Below are 27437 nucleotides of genomic sequence, written 5' to 3'. Positions count from 1 at the left end.
TTTGTAAATGAAGAGAGCTTGAACCAAAAGACCTCTAAGGGCCTAGGATCTTTACTGGAAAAACTAATTCTGTATAATTGTCTTTGAGTGAATGTGTACTTTTATTATTAACTTACATTTACATAGTGTTTTATGGCAAAAACGTGTTATAGGTAATAAGTTATTTGAGTTTCATAAAAGTCCTGTGAGGTAGGTAGGTCAAGGGCTATTACAGTTGAGGAAACAATCTCAGAGACTAAGGTCTTTGAATACAGGCATATGACTGAGTTGGATAGGAAGAACCAGAACTCAGGTTCATGGCTCCCATCCCACTGTTCTTTCCCCATTGTCTTTCTTTAACTGTGACTATTTCTGAGTGTTCCTGTGATCCTAGTCTATATGCATGCATGCACACTCAGTCAGACATAAACATATGCATAGTAGCCAGAGAGCATTAGGGGAAAATAAGAGAAATGGATCACTATTCATTTAAGCCACTGAATATGTTTTTTAAAAGTAATACCAGGGGGTGGAGCCAAGATGGCGACAAAAAGGGATCCAGTCTTAGAAGCTCTCTGATAAAACTCATAAGCTAAGGACTCTAACTAAACTTTTGAGAGACAGAACCCACAAAGGGACCCAGTGAGGCAGTTCTCCTACTCAAGGTAACCTGGAAAAGAGCAGAAAGGTTCTGCTCCCCGGGGTCAGAGGGGAGGCCCGCCAGAGGGGTGGCCCGCCAGAGGGAAAGAACTTCAGCCTCTGGGAAGCAGCCCCAGGGCGCTGAGAGTCATGTCTCACAGCAGCGGGGGAGTCTCCTGAGCTGCACTCTGGGGAGCATGGGGCACAAAGTGGGGGAACAGTGGGGGACCTCTGCCAGAGTGAGCACATGGAGCCCAGCCCTCAGGACACACAGCAAGCAGCTTCGTCTTTCAGCAGCCCAGACCGGGCAACAGAAGCAGGCAGAGACTGTAAGCAGGAGCCCCCAGGGCATGAGCCCATTGAGCTGAGGGAGGGGAGTGAAGAGAGACTGCAGAGCTCTGTCCTCTGCCTCTGGAAGAGGACTCTGGGGTTCTGACCACATTCAGATCCTGATCCCAGTCTAGGGCCCCCCCCATAGAACAGCAGGTCCCCCCACACCTCAGCTCCGTGGCAGAGGGGGGAGCTGATGGTCATTCACAGACCAGGAGGGAGGACAGAGCCTCACACACTGAGATCCTTGTGGGTATGTCCCAAAAGCTCAGGAAGCACCCCAAAACCAGGCCCAGGCTAGGAAAATGAGCAAGCAGAGAAATAAGAGGAAGACTATTGAGAAATATTTTGCAAGTGAGCCCAAGAAGGATCAAAATACTCAGTCTGAAGATGAGGAAGCACAAGCTCCTGCATCTAAAGACTCCAAGAAAAACAGAAATTGGGCTCAGGCTATGACAGAGCTCAAAAAAGACTTTGAAAATCAAATGAGGGAGTTGGAAGAAAAACTGGGAAAAGAAATGAGAGATGCAGGAAAAACATGAAAATGAAGTCAGCAGCTTAGTCAAGGAAATCCAAAAAAATGCTGAAGAAAATAGCATGCTAAAAACCAGCTTAGGTCAAATGGATAAAACAGTTCAAAAAGTTATTGAGGAGAAGAATGCCTTAAAAAGCAAAATTGGCCAGATGGAAAAAAAGATAAGAAAACTCTCTGAGGAGAACAAATCCTTCAGACAAAGAATAGAATTCAGGGAGATTGATGAATTTACCAGAAATCAGGAATCAATACTTCAAAACCAAAAAAATGAAAAATTAGAAGAAAATGTGAAATATCTCATTGAAAAAACAACTGATATGGAAAACAGACTTAGGAAAGATAATTTAAAAATTATTGGAATACCTGAAAGTCATGACCAGGAAAAGAGCCTTGACATCATTTTCAAAGAATTACTACAGGAAAATTGCCCTGATATTCTTGAAGCAGAGCTCAAAATAGAAATGGAGAGAATCCGCCGATCCCCCTGAGAAAGAGATCCCAAAAAACCAACCCTTAGGAATATTATAGCCAAGTTCCAGAACTCCCAAGTCAAAGAGAAAATATTACAAGCAGCCAGAAGGACACAGTTCAAATATCATGAAGCTGCAGTCAGGATCACACAGGACTTAGCAGTAACTACATTGGAAGCTCGTACGTAGGGCTTGGAATACAATATACCAGAAGGCAAAAGAGCTTAGAATGCAGCTAAGAATAAACTACCCAACAAGGCTGAATGTCCTCTTCCAGGGAAGAAGATGGACTTTCAATGAACCAGGGGAATTTCAAATGTTCCTTTTGGAATGGCCAGAGCTGAACAGAAGGTTTGATCTTCAGATACAGGACTCAGGTGAAGCATGGAGATTGGAGGAGAGGGGGGAAATATGAGGGACTTAATGAGGATGAACTGCATGTAGAGAAAAATGATACTGATAATATTCATATGAACCTTCTCAATTAATAGAGCAGGTAGAGGGAGCTTTTATAGTTAAAGCACAGGAGAAAGCTGAATTCGAAGAGAAAATATGGTGTAAAATGGAGTCAATAGAAAAAAAGGGAAATGGAATGGGAGAAAGAGAAAGGAGAAGGGGAATAGTCCAATATATTTCACATAATAAGATTTTTTTTATTACAATGAGTATTGCAATGATATGGAAGGGGGAAGGCAAGGGGGAATGAGGGAACCTTTGCTCTCATCAGAGGTGACTAAGAGAGGAAACAGTATATGTATTCAATGGGGTATAGACATCTGGAGTAAGAAGGAGTGGGGGAGGGGGGGATGTGAATAAAGGAGGAGAGGATGGACCATGGGGGGAGAGTGGTGAGATATAACACATTTTCTTTTTTACTTCTTGCAAGGGGCTGGGATTGGAAGGCCTGCCCAGGACCATAGGGCCAGGTGGATTCTGGGCCTAAGGGGTGGTATGGGGGCTCAGGGCTTCTTGGCCCCAGGACCAGGGATCTGTCTGCTGCGCTACTCAGTGACCCTACAGCAGAGTCAGAGTGAAAGGAGAGAGAAAATATAGTTCATGGTAGTGGAGAAATAAGAAAGGAGGGAGTTGCGATCAGCAATGGCAATGGTGGAAAAATATGGAAGTAACTTCTGTGATGGACTTATCATAAAGAATGTGATCCACCCACAACAGAGTTGTTGGTGTTGGAACAAAGACTGAAGCACATTTTTTGTTATTATTATTTGGGGGAGGCTGCAGGGCAAGTGGGGCTGTGTGGCCTGCCTGGGGCCACATAGCAGGGTGATCTTTGGGTGCCTGGGGCCAGATTTGGAACCAGGTGCTCCTGGCTCAAGGGCCAATACTCTGTCTGCCACCCAGCCACCCCTACTATTATTACTATTTTATTTTATTTTGGGTCTTTTTTTTTTCTTCTTTTTGGTTTTTGCAGGGCAGTGGGGATCGGGTGGCTTGCATGTCACATGGCTGGGTGATTGTTGGGTTTACGAGGCTGGATATGGACTCAGGTGCTCGTGGCTCCAGGGCTAGTGCTTCATCCCTTGCTCCACCTGGCCATACCTACAATTATTACTATTATTTTTTTTATTTTAATTTTTTTTCTCTCCCCTTTACTTTTTTTGCCCAAGCAAGTCTATCTCTATTCATGGGGGGAGGGGTATTTTGTTTACTTGTAAACAAGAATATTTTATTAATGTAAAAAAACATTTGTACAAAATGAGAATAAAAAATAAATTTAAAAAAAAAGTAATTCCAGTGCTGGTCCAAGACTCTCTAGATTAGAGGATGGATGCTCCATTCTGAAACAAGCCCAGGGAACAGTAGCTGATGCCCAAAGTGGGTACACACTGGGCAGACTGCCTGGAGCAGCTGCTAGGGCAGTGGCCTGTGGATTTCTCCATCACTGAGCAAATCCCCAAAGGACCCCCTCTAGGCCAGCTCTCTGTCAGCCCAGAGCCCAGGTACACATGTCCTGAGTATTATGCTCAGCTTTTAGGTGACAACATTTCATGATCCTCTGCTACTTGGAAGTCAGTAGTCTAAACTCATTTTTTCCCCTCTAACTCTGCTGACTAGGTTGCCATGGTAAAGAAATGATGGACCACCTAGCTAGACCTCTCTGGATTTCTCTCTCATGCCTCCACCATGCTACTCTAGAAATCTTTGCTCCCTTCCTACCACTTTTAGGCCTCTTTTATGAGTTATCCTTCCTATTAGAATGTAAGGTCCTTGAGGGCAGGAACTGTCTCTTTTCCCTTACATTTGCATTCTCAGCCCTGAGTAATGCTTGGCACCTAATAATCATTTTTTCTGACTGACTAACTAGTATGGTAGGACCTTACAATGAAGAAACAATCCCATTCAAAAAACTTTCATTAGTTCCCTACCAATTACTGAATTCCAGGCATTTAAAGTCCACATTCTGAATCTTATAATAATTCCTTTCATGGACCTCTCCTTCAAGGAAACCAGACTCCTGTTCCCCAAACTCTTCTCTCTTACTTCCACTGAGTTTGAAATGTAACTTAGAATCCAATCTCTTTATTAAACTTCAAGGTATAGAAGTCCTTCCCTTCTGTCACAGAGCACCTCCTGCATGAAACAGTCCCTGATTGTCCCAGCTAAATTAAAGTCTTGGAACTGGGAGAGCCCTCAGAGGCCATCAAATCCAAGCCCTCATTTTTAGTGCATTCCATCAAATATAATTCACTCATTTTCTTAGATGCAGAAACTGAAGCTGAGAAAAGAGAAGTAATCTAGGATTTGAACTTAGGTCTTGCTGACTCCAAGCCCAATACACTATCATACCTCCTAGCTTCCCTTTACAGTTTTCTTTTGTTGGTATCTTTTATACGTTTATCAAATCTAACTAAATTGCAGTCTTTTAATTAGTTTATCTAATCATGTTCATTATATTATAATCTCTGGGAAGGCTAGGGACAAGATAGGAAAATCATTGGGTTTGGAGTTGAAAGATTTTGCTTCAAATAATCATTTCTTCAAGTTTACCACTCATGTGACCTTGGGCAAGTTACTTAACATCTTTTTGGCTCTCCATTTCCTTAGTTATTAAATAAAAAGGGTGAACTCAATGGCCTCTAAAATCCCTTCCAGGCTAAAGTCTTTGATCCTATTGACTATCTCATCTCTTCCAACACACACGCACACACACACGCACGCACTTGCACAAAGAAGTGAATAAATATTTACTAAATAAATGTTGAATCTGAATTTAAGCACTAAATGCTATCATTAACCTCAACATATGAATTCCTAGTCTTTGCTTTTAGAAATCTAGGCAAAGGATGAAGTTTGAGGAATCTCCCTCTCTGGAGGACTTTAAAATAAATATTCAGATAATATGTATTTCTGTTTGGGGTAAACAGAGGTCGAATATGTTTTATGTGGAATAACTAACCTTATTTCTAATTCAAAGGCTCCATGATTCTGAAATGCCAGAGCCAAACACATTTGGTCACCAATGATAATAGCTCACTAGTGCTATGATAATGGACAATTGAGTTCTCCTCTCTAGGTTTTTGTTTCCTCATCTGTAAAATGAGAAGGTTGGACTAGAATACTTTTTAATGTCCTTCCCAGTTCAAAATCTAGGATCCTGTTATATGGAAAAACTGCCCATCATGCCAAACAAATCTACTCTTAAGTATGTTCTGACAGGAAAAAAAAGAGAAAGACAAAAAGATTCGAATACCAGTAGCATGAACTGGATGCACTCCTGTTTTGCAGAATGGAGATAAGGGCGAGAGGGAGGGAGAGGAGCATCACCTATCCAGAGATACATTCTGTAAATAGGAAGTGAGATGATAGGTACTTTCTCTCCCTCTTCTTCAACCTTCTCTAACCTCTTCCATTTCCTTTTTAAATCGCCAGCTTGTGAAGTCCCTGAAAACTATCCCCAAACTAGTGACCAACCACAAGCCTTTGAAATTACAAACAAGGGACGTTTTTGTTCATTTGGCATTAGTGTACAGTCAGGATTTCCTAACACCAGATGCATTGGCAACCCTTTACCCTCTGCAATGTGGAATTAATGCATTTCCACAAAGCTATTCAGCTAAAAGAGAAAATATAACAATTGCTGCCTGTGTTGTCATTAACACCTTGGTGTCTGATATAGGATCTGCTTATTTGTATGTCAAAAAGGATATTTCTGCTTATTAAAACAATTTTGAGATAGCACTTCATACCCTCAAATTGGCAAAAATAATTAAATAAATAAAGGTCAATACTGATGGAGCTGTGGAGAATCAAATATATCTGGTCACTACTGATGAATTTTCTAACTTGTAGAATCTTTTTGAAGAGCAATCTTGCAATATACTATAAAGTTACACAAATAAGCATACCCATTGACCTAATAAATAAATAACTACCCTGAAGTCAAAATGGACAAGCAAAAACAAAATGCAAAAAAGAAAGCTATGTTGTTTAAATATTTTCATAGTGATATTATATGAAGTTGCAGAAATAAAAGTTAAAAAACCTTGGAAGCAACCTGATAGAATGTAAGCTCCTCAAGGGTATAGGTTATTTCACCATGCCCAAACACTAAATAAATACTTTTAATTGAGTATTTATTTGCTTGAAATGTTCAACAATAGAGAACTGATTATATAAAATGTAAATAACTTATGGAATTTAAAAAAATTAATGAAGGAATGACCTCAAGTATGAGGAATACAAAGAAATCTGGAAGGACATTTATCAAATAATTCAGTTTTAAGAAACCAGAACTAGAAGAATAGATTGCATACTAATTGCAACCATACAAGAGGAGAAATTAATGACAATGAATGGACAAAAAATTCTAATGGGGATTTAGAAGGAATGACTGGAAAAAATAATTCTTAGCGCATTTAAATTTATCTAAATTGTCACATAAATGTAAATAGTTACTAAGCAAGTTTAATTGATTATATGATGTCCAAGTTTTTAAAAAAACCATTTAATCCTCAAAATAAAAAAGAATGAACATATAAGCCTGGGGATCAGAAACCTGGGATCCTAGTTCTCTGACTCTGACTCTCACCAGAAGATTGACCATGATGAAGACATTTAACACCTTTGTACCCCAATTTCTTCATTTGCATAATCAGGAAATAATACATTATTTCAAGACAGAATTGTTTTCAGAAGAGTATTTTTTGTACCTGAAAGTGCTATTAGAATAGAGATTATCATTTTAGGACAAGTAAGATCTCTCAGCAAGGTGTCACAGGAGACAGAGTACCAGAATTGAGAGTCAGGAAGGCTTGAGCTCAAATATGACCACAGACATGTATGATCCTTAACAAGTTACTTAATCCTATTCACCTCAGTTTCCTCATCTGTCAAATGAGTTGAAGAAGGAAATAGCAAACTACTCCAATCAATATCTTTGCCAAGAAAATCACAAATAGAGTCAGGAAGTGTTGGACACAGCTGAACAACAACAGGGTCTCTCAAGCTTAGCAGACATTTGTCTTGTCATGAGAATTAACTAGCTAGTGTATCCAAGTACCCTTGTTGTTGATGTTGCTGTCATTCTTGAAGGAGACAATGACATCAACTAAATGATGTCATGTTGTACACATAATTTAGATTAAAATGAGGGGGTGTTGTGCAAAGACACCATTCTCGCTATTTCTTTCAGAACTGTCTGCTCCCAGTAGTCTAATATAGGAATTAGACAACTTGTCTTGGTATGGATAGAATAGGAAAACAGCGTAAAAGATGTAGGACTTTCCCATATCCCCCAATGCACTTCAATGTTGTCAGACATAGGGGTTTTGACTTAGCAACATTCAATCAATGTTCCACAATTGTTAGCTACAACTCCTTGGCTCCTCACCCAAGTATGTACATCCAATGCATGGAGCTATGGTTCCACTCATACTAGAAAACAAATCTTCATCAGTAAGGTTATATCCTATGTACCTAATGAAGCCAACAAAGGAAGCAGTATGGTAATAGAACATAAGACAACAAGGTCAGACTCAAAATTCAGTCAGCCCCATGTTTCATCTCTAACAATATAACCAATATATATGGTTTTTGTTCATTCTTTGGAAGTAGGAATTGAGAAGGACTGGGTGTGCTCCAAACCTCCATAATTCATAAAATCATAGAAAAATCCAATATGAATAAGAGCTGAGAAATCACCTAATCTATCAGTTCTCATACTCTTTGGTCTCAGGACTCCTTTATACTATTAAAAATGATTGAAGGGTAGAGGTAGTTAGGTGTCACAGTGAATAGAGTACCAGCCCTGGAGTCAGGAGGACCTGAGTTCAGTCTCAGACACTTGAGACTTACTAGCTGAGTAACCCTGGGTCAGTCATTCAATCCCATTGCCTTGGAACAATGATTGAGGGTCCCTCTCTCAAAAAACCTTTGTTTATATGAATTTTATCAGCATTTACTATATTAAAAGTTAAAATATCTCAGTATTATTATGAAATAGTTTAGACTTTTGAGAAACATCTAATCCACATTCCTAAAAATGCTTGTTCCCAATTATAAGTCTATAATGCAAAAATAACATTAATATTATTCAATTATTCAACAGACATTGATTTCTTCTGACCTGTAGTAGAACCTTCCAAGCTTGTGTTGGTCTGACACAGTTGGATACACATTACTTTGACTCCAACATAGTGCTGTTCTTATGCTTCTCTTTGAACATGAAAGACAATAACCAACCATTGGGGCTGCATACAATACTATATACAAGTCATTGTTATGTTTGGGAGGAGATTGAAGGAAAAATCAAACATAATCTCTGTCCTTCAGGATCTTATAAAGCATGTATACAAGTAAATGTTACATTAACCATAGTGGTAAGGGCACAGAGAAATGACTTAGGTGTTATAGCTGACCTCTAAGATTGACCTAAGATTGATCTAAGATGACCTTCAAGTTCCTTCCCTTATAGCTCTAAATCATAAAGATAGGAATGGGACCTGAAACTTCAATCGTGATAGAGAACTTCAAGATGAAGAAATTCCCTCAACCAATGCATGTCATTACCTTCTCTGAAAGTTAGTCTTTAAGAATTATTTTGAAACAATGCTCTCAAACTCAACTAGAGATAGATCCTGGTAGGCCACAGATTGACTCAAAAAACCCAAATTAACTAATTTATATTGTACTTTCATTTATTTTATTATACATTTCTCAATTAAATTTTAATCTGCTTCAGCAGCCCTTGAGAGTTTTATGCTTAGAGTCATAAAGCCAGTAAGTATCAGAGGTTAGGACTTGAATCCAGACCCTGAGGCCAGCTCTTCATCCAGTTCACCATGTTTACTTCTAGTTCTAAACCATATAATTACAATGTGACTTCTCTATGGGGGAATCAGAGAATACATCATATTATTTGAATTGGGCCCTGAACAATGAATAGGATTTCAAAAGACAGAGATTTAGAAAACGCTATTAGGTTCACTGAGAGGGGATGAGCTAAAGAACAGAAAGAGAAAGAGGGCAAGAAAAATTTGAGTAGTATAATGTGGGTAGGGAGAGGATGTGAGGAATATGAGAAAAGGCTAGAAATGAAGTCTGAAGCCAAACTATGGAGGACCTTGAATGGAGCTTTCAGCTAAGTTGGTAGGCAATGAGGAAACAATAAAGGTTTTCAAATGGGGAAATGATCAGAACTGTCTCTTATAAAGATTAATCTGGTAGTGGAGTGTTATCTTCATTGAGCAAGGAAAGAGCAATTGAAAAGGCAAAAAATTAATGCATTAATTAATCCATTTAAAAGCATTTATTAAAGACTATTTTCAAAGAACTGTGTCAAGTATTGAGGAGACATTAGAGAAAAGCAAGACAGTCCTTGTTTTTAAGGAGCTCACACTCTAAAGAAAGATAACATATATCCTTTATAAGCATGACCAATGAATGTAACTTTTAGTTGGATGTCATTTGAGCTAATTTATTCCTGTATAATTTTAGGAGCAGCTTTATTAATGAATCAAGACACTATCTTTTCTTGCTAGCATTCCCAATACTTGGTCAATTCTGAATTGCTGAAGATGAGTTGGTTATAATATAAGCATCCATCAATCATCCTTTTTTAATATATCAACTCATAAATTTCAGGGCTAAGGGCAAACCATTAAAGAAATATATGTTTGCTAATGAGGTTTTTTAAAAAAGTCACATCAGTCAACTGATGAAAATCACTTAGGCCTTTGGATTCACTAGGGAACACTGAAGTGATAATCCCAGCTTTTAGCAGCATTAGCCTTCCCTGTAGGGGTAGAAACAACCTCTTCATCCCTTGAAGTAATTCATTCTCAATTGATAAATCACCAGGGAATTGAAAAAAGCAAGAGAATGCCTTTCTCTTTTCCTATCTATGAATGAACAGAAAGAAAACCATGAACATTGATCTCCATAACTCAAGGTCTGTTAAAAATAACAGGATCAAAGTATCTCAGAATTTGAAGGGATGAATAACATTTTGCAACATCTCAACAAGTGCTCATCTAGCCTCATCTTGGAGATCTCTAGTGACAAGAAATTTATTTTCTAATAACATGGCCCATTCCACTTTAGTCAGTTCTAATTGTTAAAAAGTCTCTCCTTAACTCAAGTTGAAATCCTACAACTTTTAAACTTGTTCTTCTGCTAAAAGCAAAGTCTAAAACTCATTTGGTATGCTGTTGTTCAGTCGTGTTTGACTCTTCATGACCCCATTTGGGGTTTTCTTGACAAAGTTACTAGAGTGGTTTTCTATTTCCTTCTCCAGCTTATTTAACAGACAAGGAAACTAAGGCAAAGAGGGTTAAGTGACTTCCTAGAGACACAACTGGTAAGTGCCAGAGACTGAATTTGAACTCACTTCATGGAGTCTCCTTGGTTCTCAGCTACCTAGCTGTCCCTTATAAGATGTGGCAACCATCAAAATTCTTGAGAAGAGCTATTATGCACACACCCCAAGTCTTTTGCTATTGGCCAAACATCCATGATTCCCCCAATTAATCCTAGCTTGGCATAGTGTTGAATGTCATAAACCCACATCCCCTTCATACCCTCTAGCTGATTAAATCCCTTCTCAAAATGTGCTGCCCATAACTGAACATAATACTCTAGAGATCATCTAATCTGCCAGTATTGTGTGGAAAGTAGGGTACTGTGGGACACCATGTCAGAAGAGGACTCAGGTGCTAGTTTATACTGAATGTGGAAGGCAAAATCAGGCAAGTGCCTTTGGTGCTGGATAGCTCATTGCAGTGGAGGGCAATTGAGGCAGCACTTCTGACAAGGGAAGCCAGATAGTCAGAATAGAGCTGATATATCTCTGAGCAGATTGACCTTTCTAGAATGATGAATAGACTGTTGTATGAGACAGAACTGTAAGAGATTGATTAAGGCTAAGAAAAGATGTACGAATTGTACTTATTCTTCTGTTAGGGGCACCTGAGGTGGTGAGAATTCAGTGTTTCTCCTGCCTCAGATATTGTGGCTATGTAACTCTGAGCAGTCATTCAACTTCTCTCAGACTCAGTTTCCTCATCTGTAAAATTGATATAATAATAATAACATCTACCTCATAGGGTTATTGTGAGGATTAAAAGAGGGAATATGTGTCAGGTATTTTTGCAAACTTCAAGACACCAGTGCTAATTACCATTATCATTTCTCTGCTTACACCTTCACAGTAGTGAGTTGAGGTCATGGTTGTCTGTGATGGTTCAGGACTGAGGCTCAGATTACTTCAGTGTTCTGACCCAAAACAAAAGAAAATTCAAGGAATAAGTGATGATGAGACGGTGTTTCAGATACAATCTCTTCAATTCTTCAATCTCTCTGAGATTACTTGTAATTTTTTATCCCTGGGAAAGGGATATCTTTAAATGGTAATGAAACATAATCCTACTGTTGACTTATCATGCACTTGCAATACACTAAAACTCCTCAGGCTTTTGTCACATAAACTTGTGTTTTCCAGGTTTGTCTCTCCTAGCCTGTGTTTGTGCAATTGATATTTTGAGTCCAGATGTAGTAGAGTTTTATACTTATTCCTATTAATTAGAAACAATTTACCTTCCATCAAATTCACAAATCTGCTATGCTTAGCAACAGGATATGTCAGCTTGTCCAAACTGAGATACCACTCTGTTTCCCAAAAACTTTTCTTCACAATAATTCTAAGAAGTGGATAGTACAAGTATTTTTGATCCCCAGGTTACAAATAGGGAAACTGAGATTCATAGAAGGTACACAGATTTTTTCCAATCAACTGGTTGAATGACAGAGTGTCTACTTGGTCCCAGGCTTCTTTTCCCTAGTTCAGTGCTCTTCTCACCCAGTCATGATCCAGGTTTTTATGAAAAATTAATCTGGGAACATAAAATAAAAATCACTTTTTTTAAAAAAAAAAGTGCATAGGATGTATCTTTTAAAAAATGAAATCTATATCTCTGAGTTTCATAGGAAATGTAGTTAAGTTTTATCCATTAAGAAAAACACATTTTGTAGGAAAACAGTGATTTTTGGTTTTGTAGACTGATGAGTTTCAGCTAACTTGATTTTAATTAAATCTGTCTTTGAGCCAGGTTAACTTTTAGGCTGAATCTCTAGCCATGTCCATGCCAGAGTAAATATGGAGAAGACTAGCAGGTTTGTTCTCTTTTGTAGGTAATGACTATAAAGAGCATATCTGGTCAAGGGCAGCCACAGCTGAATGAGGACAGATCACCTTCCATTACCAGTCTTATTCCCCTGCAATCTGAATGAGCCTCCAAATGAAACTTCAAAGAAAGTCTAGACTGCTGACTGTGTAAAAACTTCCTTTCTCTTTCACAGCAGTTGTCTTAAGTTAACTCCCATGGTTCAGACAACAAACAATTTCCACATCTGGATTCCTCAATGTATTGATCAAAGAAGTCCAAGGATCAAGAGCAAAAACAGGTCCAAAATAGACTGAGGGGAAAAAATGCAATAAGAAGACAAAGATTCAAACAGAAGGAAAAGATGTATAACTCCATAGTTATTGAATTACTTTAGATTCAGAAGGGACCTTAGAAACTATCCATCCCAACTCTCTTATTCTACAGATAAGAAAGCTGAAAGTCAAAAAGATGAAGTATATTGTCCAAAGTCACACAGATAATAAATGGGGAAATCAAGATTTGAACCCAGATCTTCTTACTGAAATTTTACACTTTTTTCACTTGAAACCATATTGTGATTCTCCCCTTTAGATTCCCTATATTCATGAAGAATATTTAGTCCTATCATATTCTTAGTCTTTTTCTACCTTCTCAAAACATCTTATCCCTCACCCAGATATTCCTATTTAATATTAAGAGAAAAAAGATTGAGATCATCAAGTCTAACTTTCTCATTTTACATATGAGAAAATTGAGGCTCTAAGAAATTAAGTCATTTGTTCAAGGTTGAAGATATAGCAAACAAAGAAAGCCTAGATTCAATCCCAAGTAATTTAACTCTATCCAGTGCTCTTTCCACTCTGCTATATCTTACTTTCCTTCTTCCCTCCATTCTCATCTCTTCCCTTCTACATTTCTTTTCTCCATGTTTTTTTCCTTCCTTAATACTTCCCTCCTTTCTCCCTTCCTCCTTCTCTCTCTTCCTTATTTTCTTTGTTCCTAGTTTCTTTATTAGGGGAATAGGGATACTTATAACTTATCTGTTCCTAATCAAAGGGGACCTTTGATTTCAACACCCTAGTGGAAGTTCCAATATTGAAACTCCAACTGAACCCAGAACAACTCCTCTGTAATTTACAGTCTTAGAGTTACATGAGGCACTGAAAGTTTAAGTAACTTGCCCAGGGTCACACAATCACACAAAGACAGGATTTGAAACCAAGTTTCTAATGGCAATCTAGCCTTCTGCCCACTCTGACTCTCATCCCCTCACTCTACTACCTTGAAATAATTTGCATTGTATAGGAGTATTACTCTAGAACTGTATTTTGGGTCTTTCTTTATTTCACCCCTGGGTAAAGTTCCTTTATGTCACACCAGCCCCAATACCACATCAGTTTATCTTGCCTAACCTAGGGAATAAAGTGATTGATGTACCTCCAGGAGTGAAACAGTTCTGTTCAGATGTTAAAGCAACATACACCCTGCAGACACTTGGCTTCAGTCAGTATTAGAGACCTGAGTCTCTTAGATCTTGTGAAAGCCAAGAGGTAGAGAGACTGCCAATACACTGTACCATGAGTCCAGTCAACTGCAAAAGACCTCCTTTAATTGATTCCCCTTTTCTCTTGGCTTGGAAAATGGCATTTGTTTTTATTTTCAAGACAGGCAGTCAATCACACATATGTGACAGAAATAAAGATAAATACCATCCGATGAACTTTAAATCAAAATGCTAATCCCAGGCTGACTTCTCTGTCAAGATCTGACACTGAAATAATTCAGCAGCATTTGATTATGCCAGAAATTAATGCTCTAGTGGTTATTATGTTTATTAATAACTACCTCTGATGGCATTTCTTTTCATGACTGTGCTGTAAGTTGACATCAAACTGCTCATACATTGACACCCAATGGCAAAGAGACCTTCTTATGTGAATTTTCACCTCATAGATTATAAGTCATCCCCAACTTTGACTTGATTTCTTTTCTTTAAATATTTATTTTAAATCATCACATGCCTCTCAAGTGAAAAAGCTCCCTGAGATTAGGACTGTCCCTAAGGAAAAGATTTAATAGCAATCATAAAATCTGTAACAGGATATTATAGCATCCACTCATGATGCTTCATTAGGATGTGGAGGTGACCGTGAATTCTTGAAGGATGGCATAGTAGTGACAGCTGTAGAATGGTGTAATGGAGCCTAGATAAGAGTAAATGGATGAAAAAAATATGTGTAAATGTATGGAGAGCCAGTCAACCACTGAATCAAGAAAACTTAGATTAAAGTCTTACTTCTGACACTTATTCTGGCACTAGAATGAATTATGTAGTATTTGGTGTTTTATGAAATTCTCTGTGTCAAACACAGATTCTTGATCTGCATTGTTAAAAAGACGAATGTCATTAAAAGCTCCCTATATTAACTAAAATCAGATCCTTCAAAATCATAAAAGTTCTGGAAGATAGTACCAAGCTGCAATGTCTATAAGTCATTCAAGGATCAGACTAGTTATAGTTTAGAAATTTCATCACTAGAACTTTGGTCATGAGGTGATGACATGGACTTTCAGGTATCTACCATTTCCTAGGGGAAATATTAGGCTATTCAGCAAGACCTTAGGGAATTATACTGTGTCTGGAAGCCAATTCCCAGAGCAAATTAAGCTCTAAGTAAACAGATATTCTCTCTCTACTTTCCCAGTGCAAATCACAGAATCCTTGATCATAATAAGATCATGAATTTAGAGCTATTTAAACTAGAGTCTTCCAAATACAAGCTCAAGATTTACTCCAATTCCAAAACAAAGATTTGTCCTTTATTCAAAGGAGAGAACTATATTTTGTTCTCTTGAAATAATAAAGATAATGATTAATATTAATAATAACAAATGAAACATATATTGCCTTAAAGGTTGCAAAGCATTTTATTCTGCTGAATTTAGCATTTCCTCACCCTGGGAGTCAAAGTGTAAGTGTAACTCTCAAGAACTGTAGCATTTTTTTCAGGTAAGTCACAAAGCAATGGACTCCAGGGAAATTTTGATACTGCTCCTGTCTGATTGCTATTTAATGATGTTGGTCAGGAACATAAGTAGGGTTTTTGTTCCTCCTGCTTCCAAAACAAGCTTCTGGCAAAAGATTTTTCCCCCTTCTCCACTCTTCAATAGATGTTATTCTTAGTTAATTAGAAGGATGTTGCTAAACAAAGAGCTAAATAATTGCCTGTTTCACAGAATTTTATTCCTTAACTAGTATCTCTTAAAAATAGCACACTCCATATGAGAACTTTCCATTTATACAAACTAGCTTCTAAAATTCAGTGCTTTTCTATAGAATTCAGATTATTTTTCTTTGAATTGTGATAGCCATTGAATCTAATACTGTAAAAGAACATTAAAAGTCATCACATTCAACTCCCTCTGTTTAGAATTGGGGAAATTGAAGTCAAGGAAATAGGTTGTAAAGGGCCTATATCAGGATTTACCTTAAATTCCTCCAAACACCAAAGCCAGTGCACTATCCACTCTGCCATGATAACTAGATATGTGATAGACTTTCAAAGATAAGAGCTATTCAACAAATACTTGTTATTGATTGGGTTTAGCCTTCTGCTACAGGTAGCAAGTTTCTGTTTTAAAACACATTTGGTCAAGGTCATTTAGACTTGAATGATATTCAAATACCCCACTAATGATGGTTGAGAATGTGTAGGATATAGAATGGCACAGATATAAAGAAGGAGATTGGAAACATTTTTAGGGAGAAAAAAAGAAAAGAAATTAAACTTATTTTCATATGATAAAATAATTTTACATGAAATTGATAATTTTACATATAACATTCCAAAATTCTAATTGATAATATTAAATTCTTCCAACCCTATTGATGTAGCATCAGCAGAACAAATTTTGAGAAACTCTAGTCTAAAACATCTAAAATTGTGGACTCTGTCCTTAAAGAACCATCTCTCAGTAGCTCCTTTCATTGTTTAATAACCCCAGTGGTCAAGTTCTTCCTTATGTCCAAATGAAATTTTATTTGCTCTTATATAAATCCATTTTCTCTTATCTGAGGAGTTAGGATTAGCTAGTAAATGGTGGAACTGGGACATAATACAAATGTATCATAAGTTTTTATGAGGAAAATGCTAACTCCTGAGGCAAATTAATCTTACCTTGACTCAGTTTCCCAATCTATGAAATGAAAGTTTTGTAACCAACTGTTCTCCAAGTCCTAATTCTATAATTTTATCAAAAACATAATATCTAAGACTTGAAAGTCATCCTCTTGATTTCTGGAACCACTTCTATTACATTACTGATAGGTCATTTGCCTTCTACTTGAAAACTTTCAGTGGCAAGAAATTTATTGCTTCACAAGATACACCATTTCATCTGGGGGCTACTCTAAATATTGATTTTTTTCCCAGATCTATGATTTTTCAGAGAGCATTGAAATTTGAAGTCACAGACTCTGGGCTCAAATCCTACCACTGGCACTTACTTTTTTGGATGATCTTAAGCAAGTCATTCTCTTGGTACCTCAGTTTTCTTATATTAAAAATGAAAGAAATTGGACTAGAGGAACTATAAGACTCTTTGTAATTTTAGATCTATAATTCTGAGACTATCTCTACATCTAATAGTCTTACAGAAGAGTCTTATAAATAGTCTTATGAAGTTCTCTGGGGCATTGAAACATTAAATGACTTCTCCATGATGGTGGTATTCATCCAAGACAGAGTTAAACTCAGTTCTTTCTGACTCCAAACGTAGTTCCCTGGACCTATTATATCATGCTGCTTTATATTAAATAGAAATATTTCTTCTTGATACCAATCATTGGCACTTCTCAGAATAAATCCATCGTCTAGTTCACAAAATAATTCTTCAAATATTTGAAGGCAACTTTTATGCTTTCTCTAAGCCTTCGTATCTCCTGGTTAAACATTCCAGTTTCCAACTCTTCCTCACCTCACATGGTTTTGAGCCCTCTCACCATGTGTACAAGTTTCATCATAACACACTCCAGTTTGTCATTAACTCTCTTTCCATGTGGAGTCCCACATGGAAAACAATACCCTAGATATATTCAGACTAGCAGAGAGTGCAGTAATAGACACGTGGCAAGAATCAAGACCAGTTATGTAAATCCATTAATCACTCTGTGCTCATATGTGCTATGCTGTCTATTCTCAAGGATAAACAATCTTAAGTGTTTTCACCTTCTTACAGGACATATTTTCAGTATCTTCAAATGCATTTTCTAAAGTGAAAAGATCACTAAAAAAAAAGCTAAACTCTGAATTATGGAAAAATCAGTGAAGGTCCCAGGGAAGAGATAATGAAATATACCATTAGCTCTTTTCCACATAATTCGTCCCAGCAGAGCAGTGGGGAACTACAAGGACAGAATATTGTATAAAGTGTCAGATACATACAGTCACTCTGTCAGATATTTTCTTTTTCTTTTTTTTTTTACTAAATTGTCTTTCTCTGTTACAAGAGAAGGTTCAGTTTGGAGGCAGTAAGGCTAGAAATAGTTATAATATAAAGATAAAAGACATCAATAAAACATTTTTAAAGGGAAAAAATGCATTTTTCACTCTTTTTCAAATTCTTTCCAAGTAGTAAGAAAGGGAGTCAGGTATCCTGGGCAAAGGAATAGAGTTAAGAATTTGTCATTTTGGAAAATAGAGAGCACTAGCTTGGTTAAAGCAAACAGAGGATGTGAATTGGGGATATGGTAGAATAGATATAAAGGATCTTAAATGTCTAGCTAAGGAATTTGTACTTTACTTTATTTTCATTGAAACTAATTAATTGAATAGTTTTTTAACGTATCTTAGGAGAGGATGATCTTCATTGTCAGTCATGTCCAACTATTCATGACCTCATAGGGGCTTTCTTGAGAAAAATACTGCAGTGGTTTGCCATTTCCTTGTCCAGTTCATTAAGAGACATAGTTAGAACAGTGTTTTTAAAAAGGTTTGCCCCATATTAAAGTCAGGGATACCAGTGGTCATTTGAGCTCCCTATAAAGACATCTAATGATAAGGAAATTACTACCCACTGAGGTAGGTCATTACAATGTTGAACTCTAGCTGTTATGAAGGTCTTCTTTATATTGAACTAAAATCTCCCTCTCCTTAGTTTTTCTCTATTGTTCCTCATGCTGCTTTTTTTTAAAAATCCTAAATAGAATAAATCTCATACTCTTCTTCTGGTAGCTCCACAAATACTGGAAGATATTCATTCTATTCCCCACCAAAGTGATAAATATGCCTAGTTCCTTCAGTTGATCCCCACATGGAATGGGAATCCATTTTATCAGGTCTCTTCCCACTAGATATGTTTCAAGTTATCAGCATGTTTCTTAAAATACAGCAGCAAAAAAACAAACACATATTCTCGGTACTGTCTAACCTAAGTGAAGAACCTTAAGCAGTCCCTTTTTATTCGGCACAGGGCTTCTATCAATGCCATGATATACAAAATTAGCATCTTTGTCTAACCACTCACAATAGCTAAGATACAGGTGGGTGGTATAGTGGATAAAGCATTGTGCTGGGGATTCAGGAAACTTATATTCCTAAGTTCAAATCAGAACTCAGACACTACCCAGGCAAGTCATCTAACGCCAACTGCCTCAGTTTCCTCATCTATAAAATTAACTGGAGAAAGAAATGTCAGACCATTCCAATCTCTTTGCCAAGAAAACCCCAAATGGGTCATAGAGAGTCGGACAGGACTGAATGAACACAATTGAACGACAACAACTATTTACTTAGACTGAGCTTTCAATCCACCCAAAGCATAAGCCCTATACACTTGTACATTAGATTTTTATCTGAATCCAATTATAGAATTTTACACTAATTCCCATTAAATTTCATCTTACTATATTTGATGAATTGTTCTATTCTGGACAGGTCACTCAACCACTCTCTCAGTCTCAGTTTCCTCTGCTGTAAAATAGCAATAAAGATAACAGCTGTAGCACTTATCTCACAGGGTTGTTATAAGGGTCAAATAGGATAATGAATGTGTAAAGTGCTCCGTAAACCTTAAAGCCCAATATAAATGTCAGTTGTTTCTGAAATCCAGTCTGAATTAGCTCTCTCTCTTCCATATTTTTGTCAATCACCCCATCTGGCCTTTATTCAAGGGATCAATAAAAATATTGAACAGAATAGGACGAAGGACAAATCCCCGAGGAAATGGACTAGAGACCTCCTTCCAATTTGACATTGATCCTTTATCATTACTCTGGATCTGGTCATTCAACTAGTTCTGAAAACACAAAAGCATAAGATTTTCTAGGTCTTCATCTTTTCCACAAAGATATCACAATAGACTTGTCAAATGCCTCTTCAAAATATGGGCTTGGGATATCTACCACAGGGCCCTAAACTATTTATCCTGGTATAACCTATTCTTGTGGATCTATGGTGGGCCTTAATGATCACTACTTCCCTTTCTAAATGCCCACAGACCATCTCTTTAATTACATTCCTAGCTTTTGATCCAGAGACTCCATTTCTAGGCATATACCATAAGAAAGTCAATGAAGAATTATAATAATGAAGGTTGGCCCCAAAGAAGAAATATGAGAAAGAATTCCTCCATATTTTCCAAAAATAAAGGATTATGGATATGGAACACTATATAAATGGCAGTTTTCAATATGGAAGTCAGTTTTGCCAAGTTATTTTTCCTGTTTTTATTTATTTATGTTTGTTTATTTTTTTTCTAAACGGCTTGTTTCTTCAGGAAGAGGAGGAATAAAGGATACATTAGGAAATATAAATAATATAAAAACAAAATTATCAATAAAAACAATATATTTTAGAATTTTTTCAGGATCAAAGTCAAGATTGCCAACAGATGAGGAGCAGCTAGGTGGCACACTGAATAGAGCACCGGCCCTGGCATCAAGAGTACCTGAGTTCATCGGGGCGGCTAGGTGGCATAGTGGATAAAGCACCAGCCTTGGAGTCAGGAGTACCTGGGTTCAAATCTGGTCTCAGACACTTAATAATTACCTAGCTGTGTGGCCTTGGGCAAGCCACTTAACCCTGTTTGCCTTGCAAAAACCTAAAAAAAAAAAGAGTACCTGAGTTCAAATCCAGCCTCAGACATTTAATTACCTAGCTGTGTGGCCCTGGACAAGCCACTTAACCCCATTGCCTTGCAAAAAAACCTAAAAAACAAAGCAAAACAAGATTACCAACAGATGGTGTGAATAGCTTTCCCCCTTTTTTTGAACATGGTACATTTATCTGTCTCTAATACTTCAGAAATTTATTTCTTCAGTCTTTTTTTTAAGTCATTGATATCTACTTAGAAAATGCATCTTCCAGACTTTTTCACTACCCTGAGATATAATCTGGATTTAAAGATAATTCCTTTTAAGGAAATGAAGTACAACATTAATAACTCCTTATTTATCTTGACTATTTTTTGTCTTTTTTTTTCTAGGAAGAAGGACTTCAAATAGCAATGAAATGAAATGAAAACAAAACTTTTAGCTTTTCTGTGGTGATGGCTAACATTTATGAAGCAACTACCATGGGTTAGGCACTATGCCAAGCACTTTAAAAATTATCTCTTTTGAGTCTCACAACAAGCCTGTAAAATAGACACAATTATTATCCCTATTTTATAGCTGAGGAAAATGAGGTAGACAGAGGTTAAGTAATTTGTCCGTGATCTTACAGCTGAAACCATATCTGAGACTGGTTTTGAACCCAAATCTTCATGACTTCAGATCTAGCATTCATTTCATTCATTCATATCTAATGATATTGGTTTCCTACCCACTTCTAAATTTTACCACCTTCATGCCTTATGTTCTCTAGGGAAAAAGAGCAATATTGCTTAAGAAATTGAAGTCACAAACAGTGGTTAGACCTGACCAAATACACAGAAAAAAAAACATGTAGATAGAAACCTATTTTTATCCCAGAAGAAATTCATATAGAGAAATATAATTTTAAAGACAAAATCAATTTCCAACCTATTTTAAAAAGGAAAAGATTTCAAAACTGGAAAAGATCGTGGATAGTATAATAGTCAAGGAAAAAGATGGCCAAAAACACAGAAACCACAACTGACCCATATACTTACTTTCTTATATCTATAAAATCTTTGTAAAGCTGTTAATGTGTATATATATATATTTCTATAAAATCTTTGGGAAACTGTGAATCCAGTGAAGGTATTCTTGTATTCAAATATGAAGCAGTAATAGGCAGATATAAGCAGGCAATTTTTAAAGCAAATTCCATCTTCATAGATTCTACACAGACATATAAAGGTGATAAAATCTCATGCTCTTTTTCTCTATTACTACTACTGATGATGATGATGAGGAGGATGACAATAATAAAATTAGCTAACCTTTTATAGCACTTGAAGATTTATGAAGTTTTAAAACTCATTCAATCCTTATTATAACATTGTAAGGTAGGTGCTAATAAGAATATGAGTTAGTAAAACAAAATACATTGTAAAAGTTCCCCTCTAATAAAATGTCTCTCACACACATACTCAGGTCATACAAGTCTTCCATGACAAGGCCACCGAAATCACTTCGTTCATCAGCTGCTGGGTTTCAGTCACAAACTGAGGGATTTAACTGGGATATACACACTCACCAAACATTCATGTCATCATAGAGCATTTCCTGGTCAAAATCAAAATAGATGAGTGATCTCCTGTCAACTGAGAGATGCTGATAGGTGACATTGTGTTGATTGTATAGGACTCCAGAAAACTCTAGGGCCTCCTCAATGAAATCCACAGTCACTCAAAAGACATCATCCTGATTATCAGGAGAAACAAAGTAAATGATTGGAGAATGTCATGGTACCAAATTGACATGCAGTTGGAAAGGTAATTCATTTAGTCCACATCAGTATATCTTATCTTAAGACAGGTGCTACAGATGAACAATGATCCATGTCCAGTTTTGAATATGAAGAAATCAGCCTGGACCACATTTGCAAAATTAGGCAGGAATGTCAGTCATCAAAGAGACAAGTTGTCTCAAAAGTCCATCAATTTTAACACCCATGTTCCTCTTCCTTTGATGTTATATGTCTTTACCTTGTGCAAAACCATTACAATTATTCTTTCCACATCAAAGAGGTTATATCCCCATAAGCTGGAAAACCCACATAAAAATTTTTTGGTTCTCCCTTTGTATCGGAGAAGAATTCTGAATTATTATGGTATTAAAAGATAAAATATGTTGATAATATACAATACTATACCTTTATTTTATACATTTCTGAGTTTTTAAACTTTTTCTATGTCATCTACTGTTCTTCATATGTCATCTGTGGCTTCTACAAAATTCCCCCCAAAATCCTATTTCATTTCTTATGCCAAACCACAATATATTGAAATCATGAGGAAAGCCTCTATGTAGAAGGAACAATCATATTTCAAAAAAATCTCAGTTGTGAGTGAACCAAAAGATTATAGAAAGACCCATGGTGGTATAAGAAGGTTATAATCTGTTACCAATAATGATGTAATTGACTTTAAAAGAAGTATTAAGGTGTCATTAAAGTTATGTCTGAGGGGCAGCTAGATGAAGCAGTGCATAGAGCACTGGCCCTAGAGTTGGGAGTACCTGAGTTCAAATCCTACCTCAAATACTTAATAGTTATCTAGCTGTGTGACCTTGGGCAAGTCACTTAACCCCATTGCCTTAAATAAAAAATAAAAATAAATAAATTTAAAATTCTATTTGAGTGAGAAAGGAGGAAGTTCTAGCAATAGATAGAGGGAACAAATGGATATCCTGAAAGACTCACTGCCATCAGCTAAATATCAAAGGAACAGAAAAAGGTCTTTAGGATGCTGAGTATATCATATATTGAGGATTTGCAAAAGGATATCCTTTTTGCAAGAATCCTTAAATGTGAAGAAACACAAAAACTTTTTTAAAAATGTGAGACATAGGGATGAATGGCTATATGAGTTGAATTGAATGAATTTATAAAGCACTTATTAAAAGATTGTTATATGACAAATAGGGACATCGAAATGGATAGAATGCTAGACCTAGAAGCAGCAAGATCTGAGTTCAAATCCAGCCTTAAACACTTACTAGCTTGTGACCTTGGGCAAGTCACTTTACCTCAGTTACATTTAATCCACTATAGAAGGAAATGACAAACTACTCCATACTTTTGCCAAAAAACCCCCATGGAGAGTATTGATGTGCTATGGTCTACAAGGCCACAAAAGTAGGATACAAATGCACTGATTAAATAATAACAACAATTTGCCAAGTAAGAACTGTGCTAAGTGATGAAGATTCTAAAACAAAAGCAAAGATGATCTCTTCCCTCAAAGCTTGCTAATAAGAACTAGAGAGAGTGAAATGATGCAGTAGATCGAGCATTAGATTTGCAATCTGAAAGGCCCAACTTCAAATCCTATCTCAGATGAACTCACTAGCTGTGTGATCCTGGGCAAGTCACTTCATCTTTCAGTGCCTCAGTTTCCTCATCTGTAAAAAAGGAATAATAATAAAGAGCACATACTTCCCAGGGTGTGTGTGTGTGTGTGTGTGTGTGTGTGTGTGTGTGTGTGTGTACAAATTCTAGCAATTATTATTAAGAGGCTTATGTTCTAATAGAAGTAACTAAGAGGGGGGGGAGAAACAGAAGCAAAGAGATATAGACAGAGATAATGAAACAGAGACAGAGAGACACAAACACAGAGACAGAAAGTCAGAGATAGACAGAAAGAGAGACAGAGACAGAAATGGGGGAGAGGGGGGGGAGAGAGAGAGAACTTAGAGAAGCTACAAAGATGAATAGATGTCTGGAAAATGAAGGGAATGAAGTATGGCAGGAACTAAGACAGCTACTAACCAAGCAGCAAAGTCCCAAGAGAGGATTTTCTCAGGGAATGAATCAATTAAGTCGTCTGGCACCTGACTTCTGGTCCTAGTAGCATGGTAACTGAAAAGATAAACTCATTGAGAATATCAACCCAAAGACTGATGACTGGAATCACTTGAAACAAGAACAAAAATGGACAACCTTGTGTTCCATTTGGTATCATACAATGATAAGGGATCCACTGTAGACATCATCTTTCTCCTGCCCTATGAAGGATTTATAGGAAAACATAGACAGACATCATCCTCAAAAAAAAAAATGAGGACCAGATAAATGGTTAGAAATTGTGCACTCTTGGAGGGAGTTATCTCATCAAGCTCACATTGAAAATATAAAGATACTCAGAGCTCTTCCAGACCTCCCTGCCTCCGCCCCAAGATTATCTAAAGGAAAATGAGTTCCAGATGAATTTTATCCTGTTGTTCTCTTTTTTTTTACATAAAACTAATAGACTGTAAATTCTTTCAAGGTAGAGGCATCTTTTTACTTTGGCTTTGTATCTCAGAACCTGGAGTATAGCAGATTCTTAATATGTATTCAAATTAAATTATCTGTTTTTCCACCCCCTTTTCACTTTTTAATCCCCCATTTAATGCTGTGTGTATGTGTCCAATATGAGAAACCCAACCTTCCCTTAAAAGGCTTACAATTGTGTTGGGAATAAACATTAGGCAATGTAGAAGAGCACATCACCATAACTGCCACTTTCTCCATTTACCTCTCTCTCTCTCTCTCTCTCTCTCTCTCTCTCTCACACACACACACACACACACACACACACACACACACACACACACACATAAATCCATAAAACTCCTAGGAGAAAAAACAAAAATCAAACCCAATCATAACTCTCATCTCTACCACTGAGAAATAATATAGTTTAACGGAGGTAGCATCTGACTTTCAGTCAAAAATTGTTGTTCAGTCATGTCCAACAATTTTTGACCCTGTGGACCATAGCACACCAATCCATCAATTCTGGCAAAGATTTTAGTGTGATTTGCTCTTTATTTCTTCAGCTCAGTTACAGATAAGAAAACTGAGCCAACCAAAATTAAGTGTGACTTGCCCAGGGTCACAGAGCCAGTAAGTGTCTGAGTTAAAATTTGAGTTCAGGTCTTCCAGGCTCCAAATTCAATGCTCTATCCACTGGACTACATAGCTGACTCAGTCAGAAATACCTGGGTTCATTTCCTGCCTCTACCATTTATATCCTTGTGATCCTGGAAAAGTTGTTAAATTTCTCTGAGCCTCCATAACCTGATCAGTCAAAAGGGAGTTAAAATATCTCTACTACCTCCCTCACAGTCAAAATGAGTATGAGACCTAAATGAGGCAATATAAGTAAATATGACTAATACTCATGGCCCTAGAGAAATATTAATGATGATCATTTTTAGTTTTGTATGCAATCATTTTTCTCTTCTAGTTTGTTTGATTTTTGTGGGATTATAAATATTATTTTTTGAAAATCATCTCCTTATGATCATTCTGAAGATGAGGCCCTCACAAATAATATACTACAAATTTAAAATATAGTTATATGTCCTGCCAAAGCACTATATTCCAGTCATGAGTCACATCCCATTTCAGTTATACTTTTGAGATTGAATTATCACCTTGCATTAAGATCTCTAATTTGTCTTATTTATTAGTCAGATTTTGTGCATTATATATTTATGAGACAATATAGACAGGGTGATCAGTTAGGTGGTGCAGTGGACGGAGCACTGGACTGGAAATGAAAAGAGACTTATCTCCCCGAGTTAAGATCTGACCTCTGTTAACTTACTAACTGTGTGACCCATGCAAGCTACTTTACTCTGTTTGCCTCAGTTTCCTCAGCTGTAAAATGAGCTGGAGAAGTAAATGACAAACCACAATAGTATCTTTGTCAAGAAAACTCCAAATCATGGGGCAGCTAGGTGGCACAGTGAATAGAGTGCCAGCCCTGGAGTCAGAAAGACCTGAGTTTAAATCCAACCTCAGACCCTTTTTTTTAGGTTTTTGCAAGGCAAATAGGGTTAAGTGGCTTGACCAAGGCCACACAGCTAGGTAATTATTAAGTGTCTGAGGCCAGATTTGAACTCAGGTACTCCTGACTCTAGGGCCAGTGCTCTTTCCACTGTGTCACCTAGCTGCCCCCTGACCTCAGACACTTAATAATTACCTAGCTGAGTGACCAAATGGTGTCATCTAACCCCACTGCCATGTAAAAACCTAAAAGAAAAAGAACTCCAAATAGAGACATGAAGAGTTGGACACTGCTGACCAACCACAGCAACATGGAACAATAGGGGAGAATCTATTGGCTAAAAAAGTCAGTGTCTTAATATCCCTTCTGACAATCTGCTCCTTATATAACATTGGATAGGTTATAAAATTTCCATGAACCACTGTTTTATTATCTGTAAAATGAAAGGATTGGATTATATGACCTCCAAGGTCCTTTCTAGACTTGTGATTCTGTTGCTGGCTTTAAGATATTGTGAATTACAGATTCACTTTACTGGCTTTCTTTTTTCCTGTCACATCTTCTGTTCTCTAGAGTATCCACTGTCTATACATAGCTAGTTATCCCCTTTTTTGCCTTTTTCTTTCAGCATAAATCAATATGTTCATGGTCATAAGTCTTCAAGCAAATATATTGTTAGCTGCCATTGGGTGCACTCCATCCCTGACCAGGACCCCACCATTCCAATATCTTCATCTGTGATCAGAAAATCTAAATCTCATTCTGAGATGTTATTCTTTACTGGCTAGATGTATACTTCCCCTTTCTGGCTCATTCTTCCTAGGTAGTGTTTAAAAAGACACTGTCACCTTCTATGCTTTTATCTCTATTTTTAAAAAAAGGTAGATAACCTCTGCCCTCTGCCTCCTACAGATGTGATGAGAATTAATTTGTAAGCTCTATAAAACACTTTTCACTCCC

General features: G+C 37.0%; 1 protein-coding gene across 5 annotated transcripts in view; it reads right to left on the bottom strand.

Moving 5' to 3' along the window:
* The window catches only part of EPHB1 (EPH receptor B1), an 890754-nt gene that overhangs the window by 661054 nt on the left and 202263 nt on the right, over window positions 1-27437 (bottom strand). Inside the window, exon 2 of one of the 5 annotated variants that reach the window (XM_074214827.1) lies at window positions 22235-22401. The exons of the other annotated variants lie outside the window; for them this stretch is intronic. Coding sequence (XP_074070928.1) covers window positions 22235-22241 — 7 coding nt within the window. The 5' untranslated portion in view covers window positions 22242-22401. The remainder of the gene's footprint in view (window positions 1-22234; window positions 22402-27437) is intronic. 5 annotated transcript variants of the gene reach the window in all.

This window comes from Macrotis lagotis, chromosome 1 (assembly GCF_037893015.1).
Source record: "Macrotis lagotis isolate mMagLag1 chromosome 1, bilby.v1.9.chrom.fasta, whole genome shotgun sequence".
In the NCBI taxonomy this organism is placed as follows: Eukaryota; Metazoa; Chordata; class Mammalia; order Peramelemorphia; family Peramelidae; genus Macrotis; species Macrotis lagotis.
Note: the sequence above shows the minus strand (reverse complement) of the source record. Positions and strands in the feature narration are given on the sequence as shown.